At 40.9% G+C, this 20,104-nt stretch overlaps 1 protein-coding gene across 2 annotated transcripts in view; it reads right to left on the minus strand.

Annotated features, from left to right (window-relative positions):
* The window catches only part of cab39 (calcium binding protein 39), an 81,069-nt gene that overhangs the window by 4,529 nt on the left and 56,436 nt on the right, over positions 1–20,104 (minus strand). For both annotated transcript variants that reach the window (XM_078563643.1, XM_078563644.1), the window contains 4 exons: positions 7,630–7,748; positions 5,497–5,665; positions 5,124–5,183; positions 1,762–1,827 (listed from right to left, as the gene is read on the minus strand). In XM_078563643.1, coding sequence (XP_078419769.1) covers positions 1,762–1,827; positions 5,124–5,183; positions 5,497–5,665; positions 7,630–7,748 — 414 coding nt within the window. The remainder of the gene's footprint in view (positions 1–1,761; positions 1,828–5,123; positions 5,184–5,496; positions 5,666–7,629; positions 7,749–20,104) is intronic.

Consider the following 20,104-nt stretch of genomic DNA (forward strand, 5'->3'; position numbering starts at 1 on the left):
CAGCAAAAAGACAGCATTATCCCAAAGTAGTATTTTTTAAAATTTTACTGTAAGTCTGCAAAGCACCAACCTTCAGCTGAGTTTAGCCTAATTGCATTGCACATAAAAAAAAAATCAGTTGAAATTCACCATTGTAATGCACAAAATGGATATAAGGATAAGTTTAATTAACAATGGGCAATCTAAAGGGCAATCATTTTTACTGTACTGGACAATTGTGATTTTTATTCATGCCATATTCCCTCCAGTTAATAACATCTCTTGCCATTGTTGCAGACAGAAAACATGTCCTCAAGGTTCCATCATTGTGCCTCTTCTTCCTCTAAATTCCTCTTGGTTCACTGCTTACCTAGCCTCCCAATGCTAATACAGACATGTTAGTAACTAAAGATGTCACGTGTTGGATAGGTAATAAGGTAATTAGCCATAGTCCACAAAGACCCATAGACATCTCTCTCCATTAGAGACAGACAATTGGTTATATATAGTTTGAGGAGCACTAATCCGCAAGCATGGTGCAAGGAGACGAAGCAAGCTTCCATGAACTACCACAGCTGGTACTGGGTTTGAATCAGTGCCATTGGCATCATTCTGTGGGATCAGCTCAGTTGACTAGGTGGCTAGACTTGGTGCCGAGTGACAGGTAGGAACTTGGTAACCCTTCTACCCACCATCCCAAGGGACCATTGCATCAGCCCACTTCTAACTTCTCTTGACGTGATCTTTCATTTGCTTTGTAACTTGCGCTTCCCTTCCATTTTCCAAAATTCAAAATTAATTTCATCCCCATTTTGTTCTCTGTTCCCTAGTGACAAGGCGGCAGAACTGTTCTCAATGCTACTCAATCACCAACTGTTGTCAAGGATACCCTGGAAAGATGTGTCTTACTTATGAGATCAGTCACCTTTGATGACCAATTCAATGGACATCGCACTCCCCTCCTACATGTCACTAGGACTACAGTGAACTGTTACAGTGTGAGTGAAACTTTTATATTATGTACTGCAAAAACCACCGAACACCATCATATATAATTTCTGTCCTTACAAATAGAAATTGTCTAAAGAGAACATAGGAACATTTGAACTGTACAAATTAGAGTACTGGTAATTACTGGTCATGGTTGTGGTATTAGCTTGATGTGATGGATTTATGGTCATAGCTGATTTTTCCAGTTGTGTATGATCATCAAACTAGATAAATCCAACATCACAAATGTGCAGCTTTTGACTTTTCCTAAGCCACCTTACAATTCTCATCATTACAGATTAAAATCAGAAATTTTCTGCAGGCGCAACTCTAAATACCATATGGTTTAATTAGATTAGGCAGTTCATGTCTGTTAGAGCAAAATGGTGTTAAAAGTATTACACAAACAAGTGCCACAATATGGCCTTCCTGATGTGAGCTGGGATAGAAGCCCCATTTCAGTTCCTTGCCAATTTTGAGAAATGTAGGTATGAGTCTTGGGGCAAGGAATTCAGTCCAACCCTGAAATCAAGTCAAAATACCAGTCTTGGGAGTCTGGCTGTGGTAATTTCAGAGTCTCACTGGAATATGCAATAGCTAAACCAAATCTGAAAACAAGGCACTTAGCAAATATTTTCAATATCTACACCCTTACACTTGCAGCATAATTGTATAAAGTGCAAGATGACTATTATACTTGACAAAATTTTACAAATTGCATATCTTAAATTTATTTTGCTGAAGTTATAAAAATATTATGCTCTAATATTTAAAACTACATATTTGAATTACCTTCAGTGACTGTCTTTTTGTGACATAGTTTTCCGAATGGAGTAACTTTTCATATTCGCTGAAGAACTACAATTGGAAAGTTATAGACAATTACTCTTCCAGTTCAGCTTTCAAACTTTTAAAATTAAACTGTAATGCAAATAACTACCTGCTGTACAAAATCTCCCAAAGTAGCATTAATTTATAAAATTCCATTTTACGTAGCACACAACTTGTAGAGAGATTATTTGCATGCATACACTTGTGCACTGGTACACACTAATTCCTCCAGATTTGCTTAAAATTGCAACACATGCAGAAAAATAGTTCCTCAACTCAACTGCAAGTTAATTTTTGTAACTTACACATTCTTCTGTGCATTTTAATGAACAGTCCTGTCAAGATGTGGTGCCTCCAAGAATGCGCTTATTTTGTATACAGCTTATAAAAACAGAATTGTCTTTCAAACTTTGGATCAACTGCATGTTAACAAATGTCAAAATAAATGAGTGATATGATAAAATGCCTATATTTTCTTACCCTTAACATTTACTTATTGCTTCTCATCATCAAAATTGAATTAAGTATACATTAGACAGCCACATATAATCATGGCATATTGTGTCTGGAGTAGCAATTAATTCAATTTGTTTTGCTTACAAAGGGTTTAGTTAAAGGCCAAATTTGACTCTATGATAGAAATGCAAGTCAAAAAGGTGTACATGATGGGAATCAGCAATAAACCAGTAACAGGACATCATTCAACACATCTGTGAATTTCAAAATTTTCCAATTACTCATTATTATAATCATGCAACACTATTTTGGAACAGAAGTAACAATTTTTTATTAACCACAAAGCTACTCTCTAAGGTAGAAGAACAATACAAAAAAACTGTCACTAGAGGGCACTCCCATATAATAATTAAAGTTTTCTGTGTACTTGAACTGTTTGAAGCAACTGTCCCTTCAAATCCAAGATGTATTCCATTGGAATAGTCAGACTACAGATGGATGGATACCTTTAGCATTTGAATTTATATTAGATTTTTCTGTCTTCCAGGTTGAGTTTGCAACCTTCTTTAGCATTGTCAATTTTGTAATAAGCCTTTTTTAAATTAATGCTCAACGCAAGCAATTGGGGGATGACAAATCAATACATGTTTAAGATAAATCATAACAGAATTTGCTCTTCATAAAGCAAAGGTTTATTCCACATTGTCCTGGTACTTTACATTCTTCATGAAAACATTCAGTATTGGAGATTATTTGTGATCGAAAATGCTTTCAGCTGACCTGTTTCCTTGCTTCTACTTAACTTTAAAACTGCAGCAACATGCAATATGCAGAACACACACACGATCAGGAAATGTGGTTACATTCTCATGGATAAGGAGATGTCACAATTTAAAAATAATTAAATGAATCATCCTCTTGTCTAGGAATATAAATTGCACAGTGTCCTCAATTTGCTATATTATGCTATTTAGGATATTACAACCCTTCACAAAATTAAAAATACTGAAATAATAAAAATCATGAATGACATGACTCCAGTATATTGATATTTATATTTATGTACAGGTACTGTTCAGAAAAAAATATAAATATAGACAGCCCAGGTAACCTATACATACTATAGTTCCAAGAGCAATAACATCCTTTAACATGGGTTAACTTATATAATGAATAAATAAATTCATCCATAAAAATCAAACCTAACACCTCATATATAACCTAGCAACAATAGGTTTATAGCAACTCCTCCTCACCACACCTCCCCACCCCCTAATCATAGGCCCTTTTCTCCACTCCTCCACCCTCCAATTGCAGGCCTTTCCTACCCACCATCAACCAGTCCCCAAATCCTTGACTTGGTGCCAGATTCAGACTGACGTCAGCAAAGGGGAAGTCCCTGATCACAGAGATGGTTAGATCTTTGTAGGCTGCTTTTCTTCAAGATCAGTGGCAAGTGCCATTTGTTGCTTCACCAATGACTACAAAATCCAGCCAAATGGCCTTAGAAGAAGTGCAGCAGAGGTCTACCAGAATGATACTTGGAGTGCTAGGGTTAAATTGAGATTACACAAGCTAGGTTTGTATTCCCTGGAATTCAGAAGACTAAAAGGTGATTTGATCCAAGTTCTCAAGGTATTGAGGGTAACAAATAGAATAGATAGGAAAATTATTCCGCTGGTTGGGGAGTCTAGGACTAGGGGGCATAGTCTAAAAACTGGAGCCGGATCTTTTAAGTGTGAAATTAGGAAGCGCCTTTGAAGTCTCTTCCAAAAATGGTAATTGATGCCATGTCATTTGTTAATTTTAAATCTGAGATTGACAGGTTTTTGTTAACTAAAGAGTATTAAGGGATCTGGGGCAAAGGTGGGTATATGAAGTTAAGTCACAGATCAACAATGACCTCTTTGAATGGCCTTATTAGCTCAAGGGGTTAAATAGCCTGCTCTTGTTCCTATAATAATTTTCCAGAGCTCACAGACCTTCTTGGCACATACTGGAAAGCAATCACTGGAAGAAACCCCCAGCCCCACTGCCAAATTCCTGATGCCAAAAAGGCCATATTGGAATTTGCACAAAATTTAAACACAATCAGGTATTAGGGGCAAAGTGGCATGGCAACCAAATCAAATCGGAGCTGATATACATCATGACTCAAGAACACAAACTGCAACAATGTGGTGTTTAAGGGGTTCTCAATCAGAGGTCTGAGAGAAGATGTCAAGGGGTCTGCCAAAAAAAGGAACTGTGACAATTAAAGAGATCAATAGCCTTATTTAGAGCTGGATCTCCAATACCAGAGCAAAATGGGGGAGTGGCAACTAAGAGAGCAATGGATCTAAGTAGATCAGTGTCAGAAACAAAGACAGCATTCAGTTAAGGATTTGAAACTCTATCCCTGACAGACAGACTATATTGGCCTGACTGCAGAGAGCTCAGGTGCATGTTGCAGAAACAAGGGTAATAGACCCAAAATGTGTCCAAGTGTCTCATCTGAAGTTCAGGTTAATGCTAAAGCATCTAAGGGTAGTTCCACTGAGACTGTAATTCAGTGGACCTTTAGAAAAATGAAAGGTGAAATCCTAACCTGCAGCTATTTCATGTTACTTTTTAAATTAAAATTAAGATATTTCAAAATGTCCATCCTCCATGCAAATCCACTGTTGAATAGTGGAAGATACAATGATCCCTCAATCTCCTTTTCTCTTCTCCATCTCCCACTCTTTCAAAAATAAATACCAAAGGAGTTATGGTTTTTCTTTAAAACAGGACCATGCCTTTCATGTGCCATGTTAAAAAGATAGAAATTAAAAATGTGATTCAAATTTGTCCCCTCCCACTCCCTAAAGCAACATACTTTTACTTACTCGATCATAATACTGCTCCAAAAATTCTGCACTCAGTAGCTTGTGTCGTGTAAGTAAATCCTGGAAATAAATCACACAACCGTAATTCAACACCAGAGCAGGAATAAACACAATGGTGCAAAACTGAATCACTTTATAAATATAGGACCAATTAGGCAAAAACTGGACTACCTTAGAATACTCAGGGAATGCCAAGCTTCTGTGAAATATGTAGCTACTTTTCAATAGTACAAACATTAGTTGTAGTTATCCAAAATGTTTAACATTCTGCATTAGGTGCTTAACATATGATGTGCCTTCTCCAGCACAAAAGATACTTGCGCCTTAAGGTAACTTAATGAGAAAAAAAACTTTAAAATATGATGTGAACTACCTTGAATGTGGCAAATGCATCTGAAGCAATGTCAAAAGTTGACATTTCCACATATCTGAAGAAATCATAAAATTGCTCAGCCCACAGAATAACTTTTGCCAATGGTTCATGCCGGATACATTCACGCAGCATAATACCGCAATTAAGAGCGATTTCTGGCGATTCGTACCTACAGAAAGAGAAATTCTTTACGATACACAAAAAGGTCAACTTTATCCATACCTTACAATACTGTATTAAGTGCTATTTTATAACACGTGTCCAAATACTTCCCTAGAGTGCTACCTTGGTAAGGTTTATTCTAATTTAATGCATTGGGAATTTTGCAAATAATGATTTTAGCAAGTTCCACTCTAAATGTTAATTTGAACTTCTGATTATGATTAACTTGTGTCTCTCTTTTGCAACTAATCCCAGGGCTACAAAGCAAATTTCTTTATTCTTTCATGGGGTGTGTGTGTCGCTGTTAAGACCAGCATTGTTGCCCATCCCTGATTTCCAGGCCATCTCAGAGGGCAATTAAGAGTCAACCGCATTGCTGTGGGTCTGGAGTCACATATAGGCCAGACTGGGTAAAGACAGTAGATTTCCTTCCCTAAAGGACATTAGTGAACCAGATGGGTTTTTACAACAATCCATGATAGTTTCATGGTCACCATTACCAAGAATAGCTTTATGGTCCAGATTTATTAATTGAATTTAAATTCCACTAGGTGCCACATCCAGATCTGAACCCACATCCCAGTGGATATGTCTGGGCCTCTGGGTTATTAGTCCAGTGGCATTACGACTACACCACCATCTCCCCAGTTGAATAGAGCATTTAATTTTCTTTGAACTCTCAAGGGTCTGCAGTTTAATTTGTTAATAATATTAAACAAAGCTTGAAATATAAATTTTAACACTGCCATTTCATTTGTGCACATTATAAAACACAAGGACTTAAAACGGCAAAAAAAATCCCTTTACTCAAATGCTTCCTCTACTAAATTTTAACATCCAAAATTGGACAATTTAACTAATTATGGTTAAAAATTCTACCTGGGTAAAACAAGTGTACAATGTTTTAAATTAATCCATTTTAAATATGTATTAGCAAAATTACTTAAATGTAATAAATCAACCTAAACTAGTCATCACAGTATAAGATCTTCATACATTAAATTACTCTAATAGGCATTGTCATAATGGCTAATACTCAAAATCCAGTTCAAAGGAATAGAAATTTACATTCCAGAAAGTGTGATGCAATAGCTAAAGACCACTCTTCATCCCTACCACCACACACTTTATTTTTTTAAAAAAGAGACAAATGTAACCAACATGATTGCCGATGCACTGATTCACTATTTTCAAATTAACTTTCCTAAACTGGGAGGCTAACAATGAAGGAACCTTCACTTTCATAGAAGTGCTTACCTGTCTGCTTCTAGAACATTCATTAGTATGTTTACAGTTGGAAAAAAACAAGCAGGAATTACTTACAAACTTCTTTGGGTTAAAAAGAGAGAAGCGGGAAAAACAGTCATGCTGAATATATAATTTGGTGACTAACATGATAGAGATTACACTCTGTAGAACTGCAGCATTCATTGTAGCAATCATTCACAATCACTTTTCAAAGACAGTTTATTTAACTATTTTTGAATCTAGTTATGAGCATTCTAAAATATAGACATTTATAAACTAGCATGCACTCAGCAGTTTAAAGTCAACTGTGAACTAAACAGATTTTACATTAAATGTAAATTAGTATATCCAAAAAACTTCAGCATTTTTGGCTAAACTAGGATAATGGTCCCAGTCAGTTTATACAAACATACTCCTCTTTGTTGTATTTAAAGTTTGAGCAGAAATTAACCAAACAATATACCCTACACCTTTGGTTTTACCATTCTTGTCCTGCCAAGCCTTGGGTTATACTGTTACAAAAACCATGCAAATATCAATGTAGGTGAATTCTGTCCAAAAGATAAAGTCCGATTAATTTTAATCTATTTATTTTTTTAAAGCTATTTGCAAATTAAACCTCGCCAACTCTCCTCCTAACTGAAATAAAAGGGTATATAGCAAGAAAATTATTCAGAAGTATCTGCAAGAAACCAACATGTACAAAAAGACTAGTCCACACACCCTTTCAGTAACATGAACAATATATTTTGCTGAGTACAGATGTATTCCACTGTTGGGGTCCGTGTGCCAATCTGCCTTCTCAGAATATTGTTGAAAATCTGAGCCACATCTTTTTTACCCTGTGAACAGCAAGAAAAAAAAAAGTGAGTCCCAAACTACAGCTGATGGAGGAATCAAAACTGCAGGCATGCCATAGCTTTGCAGTGATGCTAGACAACTTGTTCCCACTTAACAGTTTTAGCTTCTGGCAAATAACCAAAGGCTGTAAGCACAGATAATTTACTTTTTTTTTGTACTAATTAAGTTCAGCTTTTTTACCCTCTTCCCACTGAAAAGGCAACACTTACATCCTCTACCAGAGGTTAATTGGCAACCCATGAAACTGCATGCAAAGACAGAAACTCCACTACTAGATTCCTAGGTCCAATTTTCTTTTTGCTCATATAAATAAATATTAATCAATACCACCCCAGACTCAACTGAGGAATACTGGAAACATCATGAAGTACAAAATAACGTGAGAATAGCTGCCTTGTTGACATCTGTGCAGGGTAATTGATCAAACCTGATGTGCAGCAGAGTTGTTTCCCCACAAACCTGTCTCGAAGAGAAGTAAAGAAAAGACACCTTCAATATTAAGAGGTGCTCCATCATCTATATAGCCAGATAAATATTAAATACTAAGACCTGAATATAATTTAGTATCTATGTCATCTTCAAAATAGAATCATATTCTTAAATCATGATTCTAGCACAAAGGGACTCTAGCTCAGAATCACCTGAACTAATCAACGAAGGAATCTAATTAAAGGATTTTGTATAGGACCCATCATGCCTGTCATGAATTCTTGGGAGGTTGTGGGGTAAAGAGGGTGAAAATCTGACAATATCAGAGGATGAAGTCTACAGCTGGGCAATGTTACAAAGCAGTTATAGCACAGAAACAGACTATTTTGCCAAATCAATCTATGCCAGTGTTCTGCTCTACGTGAGCCTCCTTCCCCTTTTCTTCATCTAACCCCAAAAGCCTTCTACTCCTTTCTCCATTTTGTGTTTATCCAGCTTCCAGGAGCGGCGGTGGCGGCGTTGTGATAATGTCACAAATCCAGAGACCCAGGTTAATGCTCTGGGACATGGGTTTAAATCCCACCACGGCAGCTGGTGGAATTTAAATTCAATTAATAAATCTGGAATTAAAAGCTAGTCTCAGTAATGATAACCATTAAACAAACCACTGTTGCTTGTCGTAAACATCCATCTGGTTCACTAATGCCCTTTAGAAAAGGAAATCTGCCGACACGTGACTCCAGACCCACAGCAACATGGTTGACTCTTAATGTCCTCTGAAATGGCCTAGCAGTTGTATCAAACCACTGTAAAGTCTAAATGAAACCGAAACACCAGGTATTGACCCAGGCACTGGACAGCAAATTCAGCCCTGTCAACCCTACAAAGTCCTCCTTGCTAATATCTGAGGGCTTGTGCCAAAATTGGGAGAAGTGTCCCACAGACTAGTCAACCAACAACTGACAGTCATACTCACTGAATCATATCTTACAGATAACGTCCCAGACACTGCCACCACCATCCCTGAGTATGTCTGTCCCACTAGCAGGACAGACCCACCAGAGATGGTGGCCCAGTGGGAGTTACCCTGGAACTCTGGACTCCATGGATTTTCATGGCATCAGGTTAAAAATGGGCAAAGAAACTTCACATTGATTACCACCCAACACCCACCCAACCCTTCTTCTGATGCATCAGTACTCCTCCATGTTGAACACCAACTGGGAGAAGCACGGAGGATGGCAAGGACACAGGATGTACTCTGGTTAGGGGAGATCAATGTCCATCACCAACAACAGTAGCACTGTCCGAGCTAGCTGTGTCCCGTAGGACTGCTAGACTGGGTCTGCGGCAGATGGTGAGGGAACCAACAAGAGGGAAATTATACTTGAACTCGTCCTCACCAATCTACCTGCAGATGCATCTAAATGTAACATTCCATAACGGTACTGGTGGGAGTGACCACCGCATAGTCTTTGTGGGTGATACCCTCCACTATGTTGTGTGGCACTACCACCTTGCTAAATGGGATAGATTCTGAATAGATCTAGCAACTCAAAACTGGGCATCAATGAGACACTGTAGGCTATCAGCAACAGGAGAATTGTATACAACCACAATCTGTAACCTTATGGCCCCTGGTCTACCACCATCAAGCCAGGTGATCAACCCTGATTCAATGCAGACGGCAAGAGGGCATGTCAGGAGCAGCATCTAAAAATGAGGTGTCAACCTGAAGCTACAACACAGGACTAGCTACGTGCCAAACCACAGAAGTAACATGTGACAGACAGAGCTAAGCAATTCCACAACTAACAGGTCAGACCCAAGCTCTGCAGTCCTGCCATATCCAGCTGTGAATGGTGTTAGACAATTAAACAACTAACAGGAGGCAGCGGCTCCACAAACGTCCCCAACCTCAGTGATGGGGGAGCACAGCACATCAGTGCAAAAGACAAGGCTGAAGCATTTGCAACCATCTTTGGCCAGAAATGCCAAGCGGGTGACCCATCTCAGCCTCCTCCTGAGGCCCCCATCATCACAGATGCCAGAAATCACAGAAAGGTTACAGTGCAGGAGGAGGCCATTCAGCCGATCATGTCTGCACCGGCGCTCCAATGAGCAATTCAGTTAGTGTCATTCTCCTGTCTTCTCCCCAAAACCCTGGACATTCTTCTTTATTAGATTACTGTCTACAGCAGGCTTGTCCAACAGGTCTTCAGCCAATTCGATTCATTCCACGTGATATCAAGAAATGGCTGAAGGGAATCAGATACTGCAAAGGCCATGGGTCCTGACAACATTCCAGCAATAGTAGTGAAGACTTGTGCTCGAGAACTATTTGCACCCCTAACCAAGCTGTTCTAGTACAGCTGTGACACTGGCATCTATGTGGAAAATTGCCATATGTCCTGTCCACAAGGATAAATCCAACCCAGCCAATTACCACCCCATCAGTCTTCTCTCGATCTTAAAGTGATGGAAGGCGTCATTGACAATGCAATCAAGGGGCACTGACTCAACAATTAACTGCTCACCAATGCTCATTTTAGACCCAGCCAATGTCACTTGGATCTTGACCTCATTACAGCCTTGGCTCAAACGTGGACAAAAGAGCTGAATTCCAAAGGTGAGGGGCGTGTGACTGCCCTTGACATCAAGGCAGCATTTGTCCAAGTGTGGCATCAAGGAGCTCTGGTAATACTGAAGTCAATGGGAATCAGGGGGAAAACTCTCCACTGGTTGGAGTTATACCTAGCACAAGAAAGGTGGTTGTGGTTGTTGGAGGTCAATCATCTCAGTTCCAGGACATCACAGCAGGAGTTCCTCACGATAGTGTCCTTGGCTCAACCATCTTCAGCTGCTTCATAAATGATCTTCCTTCCATCCCAAGGTCAGAAATGGGGATGTTCTCTGATGATTGCACAATGTTCAGCACCATTTGTGGCTCCTCAGATACTGAAGCAATCTGTGTCCATATGCAACAAGACCTGGACAACATTCAAGCTTGGGCTGATAAGTGCAAATAACACTCTTGCCACGCAAATGCCAGGCAATGACCATCTCCAACAAAAGAGAATCTAATCATCTCCCCCTTGACCATTCAATGGCATTACCATCGCTGAATACCCCATAAGATCCTGGGGGTTATCACTGACCAGAAACTGAACTGGACCAGCCATATAAATACTGTGGCCATAAGAGCAGGTCAGAGGCTCGGAATTCTGTGCTGAGTAACTCATCTCCTGTCCCCCATCCACAAGGAACAAGTCAGAAGTGTGATGGAACATTCTCCACTTGCCTGGATGAATGCAACTCCAACAACACTCAAGAAGCTTGACACCATCCAGGACAAAGCAGTCCGCTTGATTGGCACCCCATCCACCATTCACTCCCTTCACCATCAGCTCACAGCAGCAGCAGCGTGTGCATCTTCTGCAAGATGCACTGCAGCAATTCACCAAGACTCCCTCGACAGCACCTTCCAAACCCACAACTTCCACCACCTAGAAGAACAAGGGCAGCAGATGCATGGGAACACCACCATCTGCAAGTTCTTCTCCAAGCCACATACCACCCTGACATGGAGTAATATTGCTGTTCCTTCACTGTTGTTGGGTCAATACCCTAGAACTCCCTACCTAATAGCACTGTGGGTGTACCTACACCACATGGACTGCAGCAGTTAGCAGTTCAACGCAGCAGCTCACTGCCACCTTCTCAAGAGTAATTAGGAATGGGCAATAAATGGCCTAGCCAGCAATGCTCATATCCTGTGAATGAATAAATAAAAAAAATGCACCCATGCAATTTACTTCAATAACTATTTGTGGTAGCAAGATCTGCATCGTAACCACTCTTTGGGCAAGGAAGTTTCCCCTGAACTCCCTATCTATTAGTAACTTATATTTATGGCTCCAAGTTCTGCTCTGGACTGCAGATGGGAACATCTTGTCTACATCTACTTATGAAAACCTTTTCATAATCTTAAAGATCTCTATCAGGTCATCCCTCAGTTTTCTTTCTTGAGAAAAAGGCCTCAGTCTGTTCAATCATTCCCAATAGCTATAACTTCTCAGCGCTGGTATCATTCCAGTAAAGTGTCTTTGCATCTTCTCCAGTGCCTCTGTCATTTTTATAAAATGGAAATTAGAACTGTTCATAGTACCTGAAGGGTGTCTAACCATGATTTTACACATGTTCAATGTGACATCTCTGCTTTTCAATTCCATCCTTCCAGAAATTAACCCTTTGTTTGCTTCGTGGTACTGTATTGAAGGGTTTTTTTTTTGGAAATCTACTATGTGGTTCCTTATTAAAGGCTTTTGAAAATCCAAATCTATTACTTCTACTACATTACCCTTATCTACCCTGTTATTCCTCAAAGAATTTAATAAGGTTCATCAAGCACGATCTTCCCTTTTCAAATGTACACTATAATTCTTTTGGAGAAGGGAACAGTTAACTCACAAGGAATTCAATTGGTAATAGTTAACAAGTTAAGTACCCATCTGGTATGTATTAAAAAGGGAAAACAGGTGAGACAAGGGTCCTGTTGAGTTTTATACACCAAAATAAAACTGTTTGAAGAAGACAGTCTTGACTTTCATCTTGTCAAGCAGGTATTGGGAGTTTATCAGCGGTAGCAGAAAATGGTTCCTGCTTGTAAGTAAAAGAATTGGAAACTAAGCTTTCTTTAGAAAAAAGGCTGTATTTGGAGTTAACTTTGAGAAGAATGGTTTAGAGTAACTTTGGAGAATGGCTGAATCAAAATGCAAAGTTTCTGGGTATGATTACCCACCGATCTTTTCTGAGAGTGAAGCCTATGAGCAATGGAAGAATGAAATAACTATGTGGACACTGGTTACATTCTTGTCAAGAGAGAACAAGGAATGGCCTTGGCACTTTCGTTACCATACGAAAGCAAAATAAGATGCAAAGTATTTTCAGAGTTGGAGCCTGAGCATGTGAACACGGATGAAGGTTTGGAAACGTTATTAGATTTTATGGATAAGATCTACCAGAAGGATGACTTATTAAGTGCTTATGAAGCGTGGTCAGATTTTGACAAATTTAGAAAGTTGGAGGATAGTTCCATTGAAGATTCCATAATGGAATTCAGTAGACTATATGCAAGATTGCAGAAAATTTACACCTAGAAATTCCCCAGTCAGTTCTGGCATTTAAGTTACTGGACTGTGCCAGAGTATCAAATATGGACAGACTTCTAGTTTTGACAGGAGTTAAATTTGCAGAAAGACACACTGCTAGAACAGATGTCAGAAGCTCTAAAAAAAAATTCCTCAAACACTCCTTTCCAGCATCGTTCATGGCGCAAATAGTTCATTTGGTGGGAAGACAGAAAATGGGGGATACAATGTTAACGGGATGGTGAGCTCATCTTGAAGCAGGATGCAGGTGTCAGTACAAAAGGAGGTTTGTAACTAGAAACAATGAGGGCGGAAACACCTTTGACAATTATGGCAGGAGAAAAGAATTGGGGAATTACAACAAAAGAATGAACCCCAGAAATACCCAGGGTGTGATCAATCGATGTTTTAGATGCGATTCAAAATAAGATTATACAATGAACTGTCCCAAACAATATAATAAGGTGTTTGAAATTAAACATGAGAAGAAGACTCAGAAGAAGATGGAGACATTGACCAAAGAGGGGCCATTGTATTAGTTACAAGAAGTTTCAGCCCGCGATGAATGTCTTAGTTGCAAAGCACTTCAACTGTCCAATGCTAGAAAGCGGATGCACGTTTACAGTCTGCGGAATAGACTGGTTAAAATACTACCTGGACTCCTTAAATGACAAGGACCGGAATAACGTTAAGGAACTTGAAATTTCCACTGAGTTTCAATGAAGTTGTGACTATGGATTTCAAGGTGTGGGATAAAGAAAATAACATTTTTATTTTACATTTTGTAGATTTGGCCACAAGGTTTAGCCAGTCGACAATCACATACAGTAAAGAAAATAATTGTGGATCAGGTAAAGGAAAAGTGGATAGGGACTGCATTGGGACCACCGGCAAAATTCCTCACTGATAACGAGAGGGAATCTGCAAATGAAGAGTTTCAGGATGTGTGCGAAAACATGAATATAATAGTTATGAATACAACAGCAGAGAGCCCTTTACGTAACGGAGTTTGTGAAAGGAATCACATGGTGATAGATGAGATGCTTCGGAAAATATTGGCAGATAGACCAAGCTGTAAATTATCATCTGCTCTAGCACGAGCTGTCCATGCCAGTGATTCACTGCAGATGGTTGGGGGCTATAGTCCATATCACTTGGTTTTTGATAGAAATTCAAAAGTTCCTTCAGTCCTGAGTGATCATCCCCCAGCTTGGGAGGGAACTACGATTAGCTCTACCTTTTCTGAGCATTTAAATGCACTATACCTGGGTAGAAGAGCATTCCTTAAAGCTGAAGTTTCAGAAAAAATTTGGCAAGCTCTAAGACACAATGTATGACCATCGGAAACAATTTATAATCAGGGAGACATAGTATACTATAAAAGAGAGTGGAAATGAGTGGAAAGGTTAGAGGTAAAAAGATAAATGGTAATTTTACACATGGGAACCAGACTGATGAGTGTACCCGAATTAAGTTAGTTGGTGTGGATTACAAACTTGCAGGTCCAGAAAAGAATATAAAGAAGTGATGAGGAACCATGTACTTTGCATATCCATATGTTGCATGATTGTGAGGACCAGGTGGCTGAAGTTGACAGTGTATCTGAAGATGGACACAGTAATTTGGATGAACAAGATGAGGCGATTTGTTCCAGAGGACAACTGCCAAAAGCTAGTACTAAAGTTACATACTTGCCAGAAGGGGCCAGTCAATGGAGAGATGCGATGATTGTAGGTAGAGCAGGGAAGGCCACTGGAAAATAAAAACTGGTTAAATGTACGAGATAAAGGACAGGAGGTTAGGCCTATGGATTGGGAACATGAAGTACAAAAATGGAAGGCACAGAAACAGTGTCAGTTTGGACAGTGGGTCTGGGAGTGAACATGCCTGTAGGAAGAGTACGCAAACTATTGAAAGAACATCTATAAATAGGAGAGGGAGATCAAGCAGTAACCGTCCAGAATGGGACAGAAGGCAGGATAGAGGACATAGCTTAACAAGGTCAAGGAATATGGCACAGCCCAGTAATGCTACAAGCAACAGAAGCCCATATGATCAAGTCGTCTTCGTAGCTTCAAACAAATTAGACGATAAATTAATAAATGATGCCAAACAGCAAGAATTACATAGTTGGAAAGAATTTGGGGTGTACAAAGAGGTGCCAGATCGGGGACAACCAGCTCTATCTCACAGATGGATATGAATGGAAAAGGTGCTTCCTGATGGACTTATAAAGCTAAAGCCAGGCTAGTGGCACAAGGTTTTGAGGAAAAATTGGGTGACCAGGATAAAAGAGTAGATTCACCTACAGCAGGTAAAGTTATTCTGAAGATCAACTTGGCTCTGTTAGCTACAAATGCTTGGAAATGCAAGTCAATTGATATTAAAGCTGCCTTTTTGCAGGGACACCAACTTCAAAGGGAAGTTTTACTTCTTCCACCGAAAGAGGCGCCAAACACAGATGGGACACGCTGGAAGTTAAATAAACGCATATACGATTTAAATGAAGCCTCCAGAGTTTGGAATTTCTCAGTGAGGTTAGTTTTGTTAAAGTTGGGCTGACTTAAGTTGAAAGCAGACCAAGCAATGTTTTATGGGCACCACAAAGGGAAACTTGCAGGCATCTTTATGATGCATGTAGATGATTTTTTTTTGTGGGGTGGTCGTCGTGAATTTGAAACGGCTGTCATTAATAGGCTCAGAACGGAGTACAAGATTGGAAGTCAGCTCCTGGTGCATTTATTTATTTACATTGTATTTACATTGGATTGGAAATTAGGCAGAGTGGATCACACGTCACTTTACATCAGCAATTCTACTTAGAGAATGTCAATCCCATTGCAATTAATCATGGTATGGCCTTCCCAGATACATTAGCTTCTAAAACAGTAAAAGAGGAACTCATCCTTTCAGGTGCTAAGGAACACAATCTCCAACAACTTGATATCAACGTCCTTCCAGGACCCTCCACTCCTTCCCATCCCTCTGACCCCATCCCGTCTTCTAATCCCAGCCCTTGCCATGTATTCATCATACTCTTGGACCTTCCTCTCTCTGATGCTTAACGTTCAGTACTCAGCAAAGGACTCAGTTTCACACCCTTACGCCCTCACCTCAATGAATTTTGGGCTCAGCATGATGCTGAACTCTTCTTCCGCCGCCTTAGTCTCCGTACTCACTTCTTTTGGCAGGAATTCTCCCCACCGTTCCACGGATTCTTTCAACCAGCTCCAGTACTTTCCCCCCACCTGGGCCCCTCCCTCTGGCCTCTTACCTGCTCTTGATCCTTTCATTGAGAACTATTGGTGTGACATGGGCCGTCTCAATTTCTCTGCTCCTCTCACCCACTCTAACCTGTCTCCTTCTGATCTTGTTGCACTCCATTCTCTTAGGTCCAACCCTGACTTTGTTATCAAACCTGTCGACGAGGGTGGTGCTGTTGTTGTCTGGCATACTGACCTCTACTTCGCAGAGGCTGAGCGCCAACTCTCAAACACTTCTCCCTACCTGCTCCTGGACTATGACCCCACCACCGAAAATCAAGCCATTGTCTCCAGGACCGTCACTGACCTCATCTCCTCTGGAGTTCTTCCAACCTGTCTCCCAACCCGGACAGCCCGCTTATACCTCCTTCCCAAAATCCACAAACAGGACTGTCCCGGTAGACCAATCGTGTCAGCCTGTTCCTGCCCCATGGAACTTATTTCTTCCTATCTTGACACTGTTCTCTCTCCCCTTATCCGACCTCTTCCCACCTACATCCGCGATGCCTCTGATGCCCTATGTCATATCAACAAATTTCCAGTTCCCCAGCCCTAATCACCACCTCTTCACCATGGACATCCAATCCCTCTACACCTCCATCCCCCACCAGGATGGTCTGAGAGCTCTCCGCTTCTTCCTTGAACAGAGGCCCGAACAATCCCCATCCACCACCACCACTCTCCTCCATCTGGCTGAACTAGTTTTCTCACTGAACAACAACTCCTTTAACTTGTCTCACTTCCTCGAAATAAAAGGTGTGGCTATGGGTACCCGTATGGGCCCTAGTTATGCCTATCTCTTCATGAGGTATGTGGAACATTCCTTGTTCCAGTCCTACTCAGGCCCCCTCCCACAAATCTCTTCTCAGTACATCGATGACTGCTTTGGTACCACTTCATGCTCTCGTCTGGACCTGGAATAACGTACCAATTTTGCTTCCAATTTCCACCCCTCTATCACCTTCACATGGTCCATCTCCGACACTTCCCTCCCCTTCCTTGACCTCTGTCTCAATTTCTGGTGACAGACTGTCCATCAATATTTATCACAAGCCCACCGACTCCCAGTTACCTCAACTACAGCTCCTCACACACTGCTTCCTGTAAGGACTCCATCCTATTCTCTCAGTTCCTTCGCCTCCGTCGCATCTGTTCCAATGATGCCACTTCCCAAAACGTCTTCCTTCACCGAGGTTTCCCACCCACTGTGGTTGACAGGGCCCTCAACTGTGTCCAACCCATCTCCCGCGCCTCTGCCCTCACACCTTCCTCTCCCTCCCAGAACCATAATAGGGTCCCCCTTGTCCTCACTTATCACCCCACCAGCCTCCGCATTCAAAGGGTCATTGGCGGCAATCTCCAGCATGGTGCCACCACCAAATACATCTTTTCCACTCCCCCCACCCCCCAACACCATCAGCATTCTGTAGGGACTGTTCCATCCAGGACACCCTAATCCACTCCTCCATCAGCCCCAACACCTCATCCCCTTCCCACAGCACCTTTCCATGCAACCGCAGAAGGTACAACACCTGCCCCTTTACCTCCTCACCGTCCAAGGGCCCAAACACTCCTTTCAGGTGAAGCACTTCACTTGCACCTCCTTCAATTTGGTCGACTGCATTTGCTGCTCCCAATGCGGTCTCCTCTACATTGGAGGCAAACGCAGACTGGGTGACCACTTTGCGGAATACCTTCGGTCTGTCCACAAGCATGACCCAGACCTTCCTGTTGCTTGCCATTTCAACATACCATCCTGCTCTCAGGCCCACATGTCTGTCCTTGGCCTGCTGCAATGTTCCAGTGAAGCCCAACACAAACTAGAGGAACAGCACCTCATCTTCCGATTAGGCACTTTACAATTTCAGACCATGAACTCTCTCCTTTTATCTTCAACCCTTTTTTCAAACTTCATTTTTATTGTTTATCCACTTTATTTTTATTAATTGTTTTATCCCCTTTTTATCCTATTTGGGATCCTTTTCTCCCCACCACCACCCCCCCCCTCCCCACCTCCACAAGGGCCACCTGTTACTTGTTCATGTTGTTGTCTGGCGTTCTGTATTTTACGCAGAGGGTAGTGAGTGTCTGGAATTTGCTGCCAGAGGAGGTGGTGGAAGCAGGTATGATCATGGTGTTTAAGAGGCAGCTTGACAAATACATGAATAGGATGGGAATAGAGGACCCCGGGAGTGCAAAATGTTTTAGTTGACGGGCAACATGATCGGCGCAGGCTTGGAGGGCCGAAGGGCCTGTCCTGTGCTGTACTTTTCTTTGTTCTTTGTTCTTACCCGTGTTCTGCTATTATCACATTCTGCTTTCTTACTTTTGCCACTATCAGCACCTTTTTTAGCCCTTACCATTACCATTAACACTCCCTTTGTCCTTTTGTTCATGACATCTTTGTCAATCTCTCCTTTGCCCCGCTTTTTTCTTTTTGGACTTTTTTCCAGCTTCACCTGTTCCGCCCACCTTAAACAGTATAAATTTCATCACATTTCGACTGCCCTGTAGCTCTGAAGAAAGGTCATATGGACCCAAAACGCCAAATCTGTTTCTCTCCCCAAGATGCTGTCAGACTTGCTGAGTTTTTCCAGCATTTTCTGTGTTTGTTTCAGGTTTCCAGCATCCGCAGTATTTTGCTTTTAACTCAGAAGTCTAATTGGGCAACTCAATTGGCTAGGCACACAAACAAGGCCAGACATCAGTTTTGACATTTTAGAATTGAGCACTAAAATGAACGATCCCAAGGCTGAAGAAATTATTCGGGCAAACAAAACATTGACAAAATTGAAAATGAAGTATCGTGTTTTGAAATCCCCATCTTTGGGTGATGTCAGAAAAATGAAACCGTTTGGTGATGCGTCTTATGCAAATCTACATGATTGGTTTTCGAGTGTGGGAGGATATATAATATTTCTCATGGGGGATAAAAGTAAATGTTGCCCTTTGGCATGGGAAGCTAAAAAGATACAAAGAGTTGTAAAAAGTATGAAACAAAAACAGAATTACCTGGAAAAACTCAGCAGGTCTGGCAGCATCAGCAGAGAAGAAAAGAGTTGACGTTTCGGGTCCTCATGACCCTTCAACAGAACTGAGTAATATTAGGAGAGGGGTGAAATATAAGCTGGTTTAAGGTGGGGGGAGAGAATTTGGGGGCTGGGGGTGGTTGTAGGGACAAGCAAGCAGTGATAGGAGCAGATAATCAAAAGATGTCACAGACAAAGGAACAAAGAGGTGTTGAAGGTGGTGATATTATCTAAGAGAATGTGCTAATTAAGAATGGATGGCAGGACACTCGAGGTACAGCTCTAGTGGGGGTGGGGTGGAAAGACTGGCAGGGCATTACAGGTATAGATTTAAAAATAATGGAAATAGGTGGGAAAAGAAAAATCTATATAAATTATTGGAAAAAACAAAAGGGAAGGGGAAGAAACGGAAAGGGGGTGGGGATGGAGGAGGGAGTTCAAGATCTAAAGTTGTTGAATTCAATAT

This window comes from Cetorhinus maximus, chromosome 19 (genome assembly GCF_964194155.1).
Source record: "Cetorhinus maximus chromosome 19, sCetMax3.hap1.1, whole genome shotgun sequence".
In the NCBI taxonomy this organism is placed as follows: Eukaryota; Metazoa; Chordata; class Chondrichthyes; order Lamniformes; family Cetorhinidae; genus Cetorhinus; species Cetorhinus maximus.